Raw genomic sequence first — 13,629 nt, forward strand, 5'->3', positions numbered from 1 at the left:
CCTCTCTACATTACTTTACTCAAAACCAATGCACTCTTTGCCAATCTACACAGCACAGCTACACTCTATGCCACTATACTCTGCAACTCTCTGCACCACTGTACTCCATGCCACTCTATGGTTCTGTACGCCACACTACTCTGCATCACTCTTTGTCAATGCACTATCTTCATGAACTCTACTCTGCACCACTCCACTCTACACCACTGCACTACCTATCTACGCTGCACCACTCCACACCACTCTACTCTGAAACAATCTACTCTACGCCACTGCACTCCATTGTGCGCCACTGTAACACTGTAATCCATGCTGCACCATTCTACTCTAAACCACTTTTATTTTGGGTTCAGCACGAACTACACCCGGAGATATCAGGTATCAGAGGGAAACAACCACTGCAACGCGGGCATCACATCGCAATGCCCTTACAACGAAGTTATTACAACGACCGTGTTGTTACCATGCACTGCCATTACTACGCTAGTCATTACATCGACTTGCAGTAGATGGCGTGCCAACATTAGAAAGAGTATAGTTTACTATTCCAACACCTTCCCTTCTGTTACGTAGGCCGGAGTTGGAATAGTAAATTATCTAATGTCAGCACGCCATCTACTGCAAGTTGATGTAGTGACTTGCGTAGTAATGGCTTTGCATGGTAACAACGCGGTCGTTGTAACGACTGCGTTGTTATGGTACGCGTTGTGATGACTTGCGTTGTAACTCAACACCAATGTACTCTATGCCAATGCAGGCTCTGCACCACTAAACTATAGCCCAGTCTAATTAATGATACTCTACTCTGTAACTCTGCTTTATTACACTCTACAACACTCTGCTCTGTGCCACTCAGGACACTCAACTCTACGATGCTCTACAGACCTCCATGCCACACAATGACATACTAGTCTACATGCCGCTCAACTCTACTACACTACTAAACGACACTCTGTGACAATCTACACCACTCTACTTGGCTCTCTCCCTGCCACTACTTGCTTCTTTACTCTACTTTACCCACTCCACTTTACGCCCTTCCCCTCTCCCCCAGTCTACTCCCTCAAAACCAGTCTGCTCCACACTACTCTCTTTTATGCCACTAACTTTTAGCAATGCTGAACTGCAGCCACTCTGGTGTACAACATGGGTAAACCACATTGGGAAAGTCAATACCTCTTGCATAGGCCCAGGCTCTTTGCTTCATTCGGCCCAGGGTCTGTAGGAAAGTGCTCCATTTTGATATGGTCACCCCCACTTTTTGCGTAGTATTTGATGGGATTTCGACTGGAAGTGCTCCAAGTCCCCTCTGAACCAGGTCTGAAGGGCCCAATCTCTTTCCCAAAAAACGGTACCATTGTACCACAATTGCCAATACCTTTTACACTCCCTGTAAGTGCCTTGTAAATGGTACCTGTTAGAAATTGGATTTCTGGTTGGCTAGGGCATGCGCCTAAGCCAGGCAGAAACCACAACTCTACTCAGGGCAAGGGAGTTACACGCTGAAGATAACCCCTGCTCACCCTCTTGGTGAGATCAGAATATAACTCTTCACAAGGCGCTAGGGGCCACAGCTCCAAAACACCAACGTTTTAGGGGCACAAGGCTGGGCCTAGGTAGGCCAGTTCACAGGACCCTCCAGCAGGGAGGCAGTCCCTTGTGGCAGTTCCTCCTGGAGCTTCCAATTATGAAGGAGAAACCCTTTGTGAAAAGGGAAGGGGTTAGAGGATTAGACAAACAGAACACAAATTCCCTTTTCATATAGTCTAGAGAAAGAGACTTTTATCTCTGGGGAGTTACAGAAAGGTGCTGTGGGTAAAGCCAACCGTTATATTAGGGTTGTAGAGGGATCTACAAATTTACAACTTCTTCAATATACATTAGTACACATCATTTTCTCTAGAATTAATAAAATATTTAAACACTCTAATGTGAATTGTGTAAAAAAAAATTTTTTATTGATCTCTGTTCAACACCACAACTGCATACATTTGTTCATAAAAGTTATGTTAAAACCAATTCATATAACATTTTACAAGTTCAAAAAACAATTTAAAAAAGATTTAAGAAACAACAAAGTTTATCACACAAACAGATTGTCGACGCGGCGTTTCGGTGATTTTTATGTCGTCACCTTCTTCAGGACAGTGTGTAAGTTAAAATCACTTCAGTTAGGTTGTTACTCGGTCTGACGCTTTTTTAGGGCATTGGCGATCTCTGACCTTTTCTGGGTTATCTTCGTTTCTTGCTATAGTGAGATTATTCATGGGTGGAGTAGATCAGTATTGGTATTCTTCTGTTTCTCCACTGTTGTATGAAATCATAGTGCCTGCAATTCTATTCAGGCGGGTCTTATGCAGAGGACGGTCTTTCTTTCCTGCGCCCGGTAGTGCCGATGGAATTTCGATTTCTGATCTGGGAATGTGTGTCTTTTAGAACCAAGGAGGCTCGCTCTTACTTTGTGGCGAAAAATCTCTTTGGAACACAGGAGGTATTCTTTTATCTTTGAATTAGTTATCCTCCGCGATTTCCGGGCGTCCACCGTGACCGTCTTGCCGAAACACTTTCGGCAAAACGGTCACGGTGGACGCCCGGAAATCGCGATAGTTCCCAGATCAGAAATGGAAATTCCATCGGCACTACCGGGCGCAGGAAAGAAAGACCGTCCTCTGCATAAGACCCGCCTGAATAGAATTGCAGGCACTATGATTTCATACAACAGTGGAGAAACAGAAGAATACCAATACTGATCTACTTCACCCATGAATAATCTCACTATAGCAAGAAACGAAGATAACCCAGAAAAGGTCAGAGATCGCCAATGCCCTAAAAAAGCGTCAGACCGAGTGTGGAACAGACGCCTCCCCTACCTCTTTCGGGCGGTGGCTCAGTACCGTTTCCCTGGGCTCCGACGATAGTTCCACCGCGTCCCTGGCAACCCGGCATATCCCCCTTTCTCTTTCCATGCAGGAAACGAGTACGAGGGACGGCGAACCGGAAGTACCTGTCACCAACCCCGGAAGTCCCGCCCACGATCCCGGACCGGAACACGGAAAAGGACGCCACGGAGGAGAAGCGGAGTTCTTGAAGGCGGACTCGTGGCAGGAGACAGCAAACCAAGAACTGAAGGCGGTGGACGGAGAGCGCGGAGAAGAGGAGAGCGGAGGCGAGGAGGAAGAGATCTGGAGCGAGGACTGGTGGCGTCCTGTGGAGGTGGCTGGAGAGCGGCCGCAACTCGGAGAAGAGTTGCGGCGGGGCATGTGAGTACCCTGTCTCCTGAATTACAGGCTGACTTGTATTATAGTGTAAATATCGACTCCTCTCACTGTATAGCACTCCTAGGAGCACTGTATATACGCGCACTTCCTGAGACACTATAGATAGTAAATACCGCCACCGGAATCCTCACTACTTGCACCCTTTCCCTTCCTGCTTGAGTTCCCTTCCATCTTCGACCCTTCCGACCCCCCCCTCACTCTCTCTTCTACCCCATCACAACCAGGGTGTTGGTGTCACTGGTTAGTACTCGTGGTCAAGGACTAACTGCCCTGTCATTGTCTCTCTTTACCTCCGAGGACCACCGGACTACCGAAGACGGAGAAGAGGAAGACCCCCACACCTGCTCACCGCGGATCCCTGCTCCCTGACGACTACCTTCCGGATTCCCTCTCCATTCTTCTGTTTCCTCTGCCCCTACGTACTATAACTGTCAGTGTTAATAAATAGAGCTACAGATATTGCTCACTACATCCGGCCTCCAAGCCTGTTATTCCGGTCCGCCCATACCCAAAGCCCACACCGAGTAACAACCTAACTGAAGTGATTTTAACTTACACACTGTCCTGAAGAAGGTGACGACATAAAAATCACCGAAACGCCGCGTCGACAATCTGTTTGTGTGATAAACTTTGTTGTTTATTAAATCTTTTTTAAATTGTTTTTTGAACTTGTAAAATGTTATATGAATTGGTTTTAACATAACTTTTATGAACAAATGTATGCAGTTGTGGTGTTGAACAGAGATCAATAAAAAAATTTTTTTTACACAATTCACATTAGAGTGTTTAAATATTTTATTAATTCTAGAGAAAATGATGTGTACTAATGTATATTGAAGAAGTTGTAAATTTGTAGATCCCTCTACAACCTTAATATAACGGTTGGCTTACCCACAGCACCTTTCTGTAACTCCCCAGAGATAAAAGTCTCTTTCTCTAGACTATATGAAAAGGGAATTTGTGTCCAGTTCCTCCTGGAGCCCAGCAGCAGCAGGTCCCCTCAGCACAGTAGCAGCACAAAAGCACCAGTTTTTCATGGGGTCACAGCCCCAATATTTATACCAATATTCTCTTTGTCTGCCCTGGCACAGAGCTTGGGGGAACCAGCCTAAACTGGTTGTGGGGTTTTTTGGTGCACTTTGTTGGGAAGGCTCCTCTTCCCCTGTGTCAGGTGGGAGCTCGTCATCAGACACACCACAGGGGGGTGGAGCCAGCATTCACAAAAGCAGGCACAGACCTATTCAGTGTCAGGGCACTACTTCACCTACTACTACAAATGCAGATGTCCCATTCACCCTAGTGCTGACTCACCCTGCCCTCCTGGAGCCACACACACCTCACCAGCCCCTGTCACTTTAAAACCAGGCATGCAATCCACATCAGGCAGGCAGACACATAGCACACAGAAATGCCAACTTCTTAAAGTGGCATTTCTAAAATAGTTATAATAAATCTGCACACACTATTGCGCTGCATTTATTATTACCATTCCAAATATACCAAACTTGACCACGCTGCTCTTCTCATATCAGGAATTACCACTGAAACACTTATCAGGGAATCCCCAATGCATTCCTATGGGAGGGCAGCCTCACAGAGGTGAGAAACCAAAAATGGCTGTTTGTCACTACCAGGACATGTCACACACTTAGAGTACATTTCCTACCTTTTACCTACAATGCACCCTGCCTATAGGGCTAGCTAGTGCCTACGTTAGGGGTGACTGACATGCAGTAAAAGGGGGTCACAGACATGGCACACACTTTAGGTGCCACGTCACAGCGGCAGTAACACTGCGCACACAGTCAATGGCAGAGGCCTGAGATAGGTTTGAAAGGCTACTTTGGTGGCTGGTGCAATCAGCGCTGCAAGCCCACCTGTAGCATTTAATTTACCAGCCCCGGGTATATGAGATACCACTTTACAAGGGACTGACAGGTAAATTAAATATGCCAAATAGGTGTAGACCAATCTTTACCATATTTTACCACATAGATTACACACTTTACACTGAACAGCGGTGCTAAAGTGCCCAGAGTCCTGTAACCACCAAAACCATGTCAGAAAAAAAGGCTAAGAGAAAGGCAAAAAGTTCAGGGGTGACCCTGCAAAAAGGGGCAAGTCGAACAGTACCTCTTGTACCTAGGACAAATAGGGTCCTTAAGGGCTGCAGCACAAACTGTGTAACCCTAAAGGACCCCTCATCAAACACCTACAGACTGCCACTGCAGGCTGAGTGTCTTGATAAAGACGAAAGTGAAAATGCTACATGGCACACTGCTCTGTGTGCTATGCTCACAGACACTGCATGGAGTACAGGTAAATCACCCCTACTGCAGGTCTTACAGCCCTGAGGCAGGATGTGCTATATTACATATGAGGAAAACCAAACAGGAGTAAACCAGCTAACCCAGGTGAGACCGGGTAATAGTTATAATAATAATACAATGTCTCAACAGGGATATTATGCAAGCAGACAAATAAAGAGTGAGTCAATCACACAGCACCAGTCAAGGAGAACAAGGGAGACCAAAGGATAGTTAACAGTTATTATTTGCATATAGAAAGACACAGGAACAACTGAATTGTAGTAACCAAAACAATCAAAGGTGTACTGGCAAGGGGAAAGTGAATGGACGGCGCAGTGACACAAGTGATTATGTGACAACGTGAGGTGGCGCAAAGTGGACAATGCTAATGTGAAGGTCAAGATACAGTATTTACAACTATATACAAAACATTTTTATCATTTGCCATTTGACCAAAATGAAGCCGTAAATGGCGTTGCAGGGTCGACGGCGTAGGTGCTATTGATGCAGCTGCATAATAGAACCTTTTTTCTTCCTTCTTTACCCATGCTGCACTGCATCAGGGATGCTGAAGAGCATCATTACAAACAATTGGAAAGGCAATTAGGTCCCAAATGTGAGAACTATTTGCTTTGCCAATACTTGTTTAGTCATTTTGGGATAATGTAATGAACAGCGAAGATTTAAAGGTAGCAGCACCTGTTAGGAGGGATTAATTTCACAAAGCGACTTTAAATTCTGGCTAGAGATTCAAGGCAAACATGCTTGATATATTCATAACATAACCCTCATCGAGGTTTCTGTGGGAATGTTTTAAATCATATAGCTTTTATTTGTATGTTTTTAAGCTGGCTGGAAAAAGACGAATGGCAATTGTAGGAAGCTGGCTCTAAATATACTATACCAAAGTAAGACCCACGGCATACTCAGTCAAATTCCATCAGGTATCTGGCAAAAAGTTAGGGGGCAACCATGCAGAAAGGGCACTTTCCATTAGCAACATATCTACAGAACAAATTGAGGTAAACTGCAGATTAGAATAAATGTAACTCCCAACCAGATAATGTGATGCAGTAAAGGGTAAATCATTGCATTGTCTTTTAAATATTTAATTGGCAGATATCTTAGAAGCAAAGTGCTATGTTGCAAAAGCAACAGTTTGTGAAGAACACAAAATTATACCTTGTATAAATCCAAAAATATGTTTGCTGAAGTACTGCAAAAGTGTACAAAAACACACCAGACTGTTGATGATTTTTTGTGTGCATCTAAGTGCAATAGTTTACAGTACTATAAGTAACGCTGCTTATCAAAAAGCAATCACTTACACAATCTAATTTAAAAGAAAATACGGTGAAACACCATAGAATAGAAAGGACAAGCAAAAATACTGTGAACGCAGTACTAAGAATCAAAGGAGGACACTGCAAAATGATAATTACAGATTTTGTATTGATAACAAAGATGGGCGTTTCAATTAAGTAGTGCATCTAATACATAAATAATAAGATTCAGAGAGTAAAGCTGATATCACAACTATGTAAAGCAAATTATTTTGGCTCTAGCTACCTCTATGAATAAACTGAAACCCTGAAACACCACTAACTGTTATTCTGATCTAACTGGGGAATTATCTATATTCAAGTGGAAGTCTACCCAATGGCTGTTTATTAATTTATTTTTAAGTCCTCATAAAACGTCTGATCCACTTCCTGCATAAGAATTATATGTCACAATGTCTAGCACATCAGCACATGTAAAGTGCACGGAATCAGTGAGGAGAGCGAAGCATGATCTTTGCAGCATTCTGATATTCCAACCAGCCTTTTATTCCAACTGGGCCTTATAAGCATGAATTCACAATCACAGCTATGTTACTAGTGAATGGACTTTACGTTTTGATAAATATGCTGGTATGATTATATTGGTGCCAGGATCTACATATATGTCATAAACACAAAAAGTGTACACACTATTAACATCTACAACTACAAACTGATTTAATGGTCCTCTAGTGCTAATTTATTTTGCAAAATAAAAGTGCTTTCTTGGAGACAGCATTACACAATCACCCTCCAAGGACTGTAGCAGGAGCAAGCACTAACCCTTTATCACATAAAGGCACGTTGGCATTCAGTCTGTTCTCATTGCTGTCTCTGGAGTGGTTTACTCGATTCGACATGGAAAGGCTTGCTCTGCTTGGCGACTGGTCGTACACAAAGTTTCGACAGGATGCCAGCTTGGACTCCAGTGCCTAAAAAGCAATAGTCTCAGTGAATAAAGCAAGACTTGGCTGTCATGTTTTCAAATATCCAACTTGCAAGTATTCAGAACATCCTGGATGCCTAATCTATACAGATCTATTTTAAACAGACACTGCAGGGATCCACCTAGGCAGAGAACTGTTAAAGAATGGCAAAGTAGGACAAAACTTTCACTAGCTTACTCTATGGTACATCTGTCTAATTACTGTAGTAAGGAGTCAAAGTCATGCTAGAAAATGTGGAATGGATCCAGATGATGCACCAGCACTGGTGATCCCGCAAGATACAAAGCTGAGGCTAGCTAAGAAGGCCAAGAATGCACAGGTGTTTACCTCTAGCCCTTGTTCTGAGAAAGTGCGGGTCTAAGAAATAAATCAGCAGGGAAAGGGTGTGGGAGAGAGGGAGCATCATATATGACAGTTCTAAGACCTACAAGGAGATAGAGGGAGGGTGAGAGACAAAAAGTTAAAGTGAGAGACAGAAAGCGAAAGGCAGAGAAAGTGTATATTTCCTGTGTCCCTCAGGATTTCCTTCAGATGGCCTTTGCCACTTGTGACAGGTCCGTAGTTTCTATCGACAAACTTTCTTTCTGACCTGGCACTTACTTGGATGCAATTTAAATTCTATAGTTCTAGTGCTAGCTTGCCTGTACTACTTATGTATTACAGTTTATGTATTTATTTATAGTGCTGGCTAGACCCGAAGGTATCAGAGCGCTTTACAAATGTAATCAACAATGTAACAGAAAAAGTTCAACACTTACGCAATACATCAAAAAATAGGCAATACAATTAGGAGAGGAGAGAAACGAGAGACAAAAGTAGTGGAGGGGGCAGAGGAGGTGAAAAAGGAGGATACGGGACGAGACTACAAGGAGAGACGAAAGGAAGTCTGTCTAAAGACCGACTGGGTAGGTGACGACCAAGGAGGAATCCACGGCCCATCTCCCCTATAGCTAAACCAGGTAGCTCCATCGGACACCAGACAAAATAGTTCAGTCTCAATACATTGAGAGAGGAAAGAAGGAGAGACATAAATAGAGGCAGGATGCAGGAGGAGACGACTGGAGAGACAAAAGGAAGTGCAACAATGTGGTTCAGCAATATAACAGAAAAAGATCAACAATTACACATTACATCAAACCATCAGCAATACATTAGGAGAGGAGAGAAAAGTAGTGGGGGGTAGGGGAGGTGAGAAAGTGAGGATAAGGGAAGAGACAACAGTAGAGACGAAAGGAAGTCTGTCTAAAGACCGACTGGGTAGGTGACGACCAAGGAGGGAATCCACGGCCCATCCCCCTATAGCTAAACCAGGTAGCTCCATCGGGCATCAGACAAAATAGTTCGGTCTCAAGTGGCGAAGGAAGAGGTTCACAGAAAAACAGGGTGGGGACAAAGGGCAAGGGCAGGTGAGGGCAGAGGACAGAAGCTGGAAAGAGTAGGAGCGGTGAGGGGTGAGGTTTGGGGAAGGGAGAGGGGGAAGATAAGGTCAGGAGCGACGCTGGACCGTTTGTCCCAAGTCCGGCTGGGTAGGTGATAGTCAAAGGAGGGAGTCCAAAGTCCATCTCCCCTATAGCTCGCGAGGTAGCTCCACCGGGCATCATACAAAAGTAGCTAGGTCTCAGCTGTCTAGGGAAGTAAGCAGGGAACAGGACCAGGTGCGTGGCGGGGACAGGAACAGCGGAGGCTGGTTTAGGTCCTGGGGAGATCAATGATTAAAGACCAGGGGAGGAACGAAAACATCACTGAGGGTCTCACTGAGTCGGCCATCTAGAACTCAGGCAGGGGGAAAGCGACATTGAAAGTTCAGATACAGTCAGAGGGGATGAAAAATGGCCTCAGAAAGAAGCGCTCCTCATAGACAACTGGCAGAGGTCTCTCCGGAGTGTTGCTCGTCAATTACCAAGGCAGGGCGACAACTCGGACATGTTTCGGCATTTCAAATGAGCAGGAGATGGTGAAGTCAACAAAGACCCTAATTGTTGAGGAAGGTCTTAGAGTGGGCAACGACGGCCAAGAATGCCACTCTCCAGCATACCAGTAAAAGTGATTTAAGTTATAGAATGAGTGTTGCTTTTGTTTCTGATTGAGTCAGAATTAGCCATTACAAGATGGCTGCCGTACTAGTTGTAAGCCAAAAAAGAAAATGGGTGCTGTTTTTGGTGCCACTTGTGTGAGAGTTAGCCATTGCATGATGGCTGCCAAATTAGTAGGGTGCCGTTACAAGATGACTGCTGTTTTCATTTGGGGCTGTAACAGGATGGCTGTTGATTATGGTGGTAGCCGTTACAAGATGGCTGCCAAAATCCCCCATATGTAATCATTAGGTAACTGTGTAGCCTTTTTTCATTTTCTTCTTGAGAGGATATCAGGAAATTCGGCCATTTTTAAAAGCTGGGAAGCCAGGACGGCAATGGTTTGTATTAAAATGGCTTGCCTCAGCAGGTAATGGATTTTGAAGAAGGTGGTTTTCATTTTCAAAACACTCCAAATGAGGGATAACAAGTCATTTAAATAAAATCTCCAGTGTGCGTCTACTTACAATTAGCCAAGTGAGAAATCCTCCTTTTGGTGGCCAGGCGCCGAGTTGGAGGGTGCGGAGGACCCTGCAGAGGTCTCAGTAGAGTAAGTAATAATCCGGTACAACCCCGGGGCAGCTCCTCACTTTTGGGGGTCCAGGCGCTGAGATGGGAGGCGCGGTAGTCTCTGCGCAGGTCGCTGGGGAGTCTGAATCAGAAGAATTGCTGTGATTGATCGCAACTAGGTTTGCTGGGCCTGACTAGGGGCCGCTGTTGGTGGGGGCTGGTGGCCGAGGATGGAGGAAACTGAGACGGATGGTGTCATCGGGGACCGTGATGTCTCCAGCGCGGGTGAAGGCTCTCTTCTCCACTGAACCCTACGGGGGGGGCCTCGGGTCCGATGCAAAAGCAAAGGTCACAGATGCGGGCTGCAACTATTCCACCGCGGGAGAAGGCCCAGCGTGCAGATGTCCACCGTGAGGGGCCTCAGGCCCGGTGCAAGGCGGCAGGAGGCCGTAGGTCATCACAGCTCCGGATGAGATCCCAGAGGGCGGCGGGGCCCCACGAGGGCTCACACACGCGGACAAATGTGGCCCATTTTGATGTTAGGTCTCGTCAGACGCGCCTATACGGACACTGGTCGGACCACGCCGTGAACTGTAGCATCATGTTGTTCGTGGTTGTGTTGTCAGAAAGCCCATTCTCTGATTCACTAAAAGGCAAGACCAAATGCATTTGGTTCAGTGTAGAAAAGTGTACTTCTTCATGTATCAAGTACTTCTTCTCACCACTAACAAAGTGTTGGGGCTCACAGTCAATCCTGCTGACTGGTTGAGCGATTTGAAACATCTGTCCAAAACAGAGACTGCCTTCTGCAATACAAATGATATTCACTCCAGGTTCAGGAGATTTGCCTCTATTGTTAAAAATTAATTGTTGCTGAAACTTCAAACTGGCGGTGTATGTTCCTGGAAAGTCCATGCTTATCCCGTGCAACATTTTATCGTTTGTAATAAAAATCTACTAGGTGGTCTGCATCCAGTTTGAGCAGTTGGCAAAGCAGCCAGTATAGACATTTATTCATTTAACAGGTACCCTTCTGCCAGAGTCAAGAACTAGAGGAAAGCTCTAGTGTCAGAAACGGGGCTGAAGAGTGAAATATAAAAAATTTGGGGATTTGACCCCCAGAAAAAATGTAAAGTACTTGTACTTTTGAGAAAGGCTTTTGTGCACAAGAGAATCTCCTAACAGCATAAAGACCTTTTATTTGCACAGTGACCATCTTGACATTTTCTGGTGATCCAAGATCATACACCATTTTCTGGCATTCTTTCGAAAGTAGTAGTTAACAGAGCAGACTCTGGCTTTGCACCCAAGCTGGGAGTTTCCCCAAGCACTTTTTAACTAGATTTATCTTTTAATAGAGAACACAGTTTGTCTTTCAGTGGTGAACTGATGTAAGCCTTCTGCTTAATTCTGGTATTTCAAATGCCAGCAGCCTGCCGAAGAAATTAAATGCAAAAAGAAAACAGAGCATGTGTTGAAAATGCTACCAAAATAGCTTCAGCTTTCAAACATACAATATTATGGCAGCAGCGTCAAGATAATGGAGCAGAATCCAAATCAAGACTGTTGGATAAGTTTCTTTGAGAGCATCAGACATGGCCTCCAGAGCCTTCCAGCCCCTGCAACGTACTGGTGCCCTTACACTTTCAACATTTGCCAAAGTTGTGATCTATACTTTGACACTTAACCAATAACACTGATAGGGTGTACACAAGAAAATTGTGTGCCAGGATGTTCAAGAATGATCGCCAGGGTGAGGCAGCTTACTTTTATATATTGAGGTTAGAATTAACTTGGATGCTTGCTTCTCCAACTTTGGGAACATGATCATCACCAGAAGAAGATATCCAACAGTTTGAACACAGTCCCAATATTGCCACCAAATAAAAATTGTTAACTGGTGCATGCTCATCAAATTGGTAAATACATATTTGAACTGCTCAGTTAGGAATACGCTCCATCTCCCAATCACAATTCAGCACACATGCCTTTCAATAAATGATTAAATAATGCATGCTGGGAGTTAAATTAAATGGTACAACAGCAGTGTGTACACTACATTAAACAAGCACTGGCATAGCCAATAGGTCTCGCCTTCGGGGCCTTATAAGTGTTTAGGCAGAGCTATTGACTTAAGCTGTGCTGTAGAGAAGCGTGGCTGCTGTGCAGCATGCTGAAAAGTTTTAATAAAAAAGTGCCAGAAGCATTTTTGTTACCTTATATATCACCAAGAGGGCATTATGTCCAACAGAACGACCATATTAAAAAATGTATGTACAATAAAAAAATCCTAATTTTTCGTTTGCTCTTGCAATGCTGGCAACTTGTTTTTGCCTATTCCAATGGTTGTTTGTTAAAGTTTTTTGTTGAGGGGGCATAAACAATTGGAGGTTGAAGGTTATGAACTAGTACCTGTATTATAACATTAGCAGCGCCCAGACGCTAGGGGAGAATCAACAGATGGCAGATTCCGAGAGCAGGTTGAGGTGGTGTTGAATGATGTTGAGGTGGTGGTGGTGGTGGTGGTGGTGGTGGGTACTGGTGCTGGGACGATGCTGAGGTGATGCTGAATGATACCTAGGTCTTGCTGAGTGATGATGATGTGGTGATGTACTATTGCAAAGGCGATGCTGAGTGATGATGTTGTGGTGGTGCTGAGTTGTGCTGAGTGATGCTATGGTGGTGCTGAGTGATGCTGTGGTTGTGCTGAGTGATGCTGTGATGGTGTTGAGTGATGCTGTGCTGGCCATGAGTGATGCTTTGGTGGTACTGAGTGATGCTGTGGTGGCCCTGAGTGATGCTGTGGTGGCGCTGAGTGATGCTGTGGTGGCGCTGAGTGATGCTGTGGTGGCGCTGAGTGATGCTGTGGTGGCGCTGACTGATGCTGTGCTGCGCTAATTGATATTGTTGTGGCCCTGAGTGATGCTGTGGTGGTGCTCAGTGATGCTGTGGTGGTACTGAGTGATGCTGTGGTGGTGTTGAGTGATGCTGTGTTGGCCCTGAGTGATGCTGTGGTGACGCTGAGTGATGCTGTTCTGATGCTGAGTGATGCTGTGGTGGCGCTGAGTGATGTTGTGGTGGCGCTGAGTGATGCTGTGGTGGTGCTGAGTGATGCTGCCGTGACACAGTGTCTTTGCTAGTTACAGTGGGTAGAAGAGGGGTGGAAGAGGGATAGAGGGGTAGAAAAGGGG

The 13,629-nt window shown here is 45.0% G+C and overlaps 1 protein-coding gene across 2 annotated transcripts in view; it reads right to left on the reverse strand.

The window, feature by feature from the left end:
- Positions 1 to 13,629, reverse strand: part of LOC144784436 (nuclear distribution protein nudE homolog 1-like) — a 182,731-nt gene that overhangs the window by 24,345 nt on the left and 144,757 nt on the right. For both annotated transcript variants that reach the window (XM_078663191.1, XM_078663190.1), the window contains one exon: positions 7,693 to 7,841. In XM_078663191.1, the coding sequence (XP_078519317.1) occupies positions 7,693 to 7,841 (149 nt within the window). The remainder of the gene's footprint in view (positions 1 to 7,692; positions 7,842 to 13,629) is intronic.

Source organism: Lissotriton helveticus, chromosome 10 (assembly GCF_964261635.1).
Source record: "Lissotriton helveticus chromosome 10, aLisHel1.1, whole genome shotgun sequence".
Classification (NCBI taxonomy): domain Eukaryota; kingdom Metazoa; phylum Chordata; class Amphibia; order Caudata; family Salamandridae; genus Lissotriton; species Lissotriton helveticus.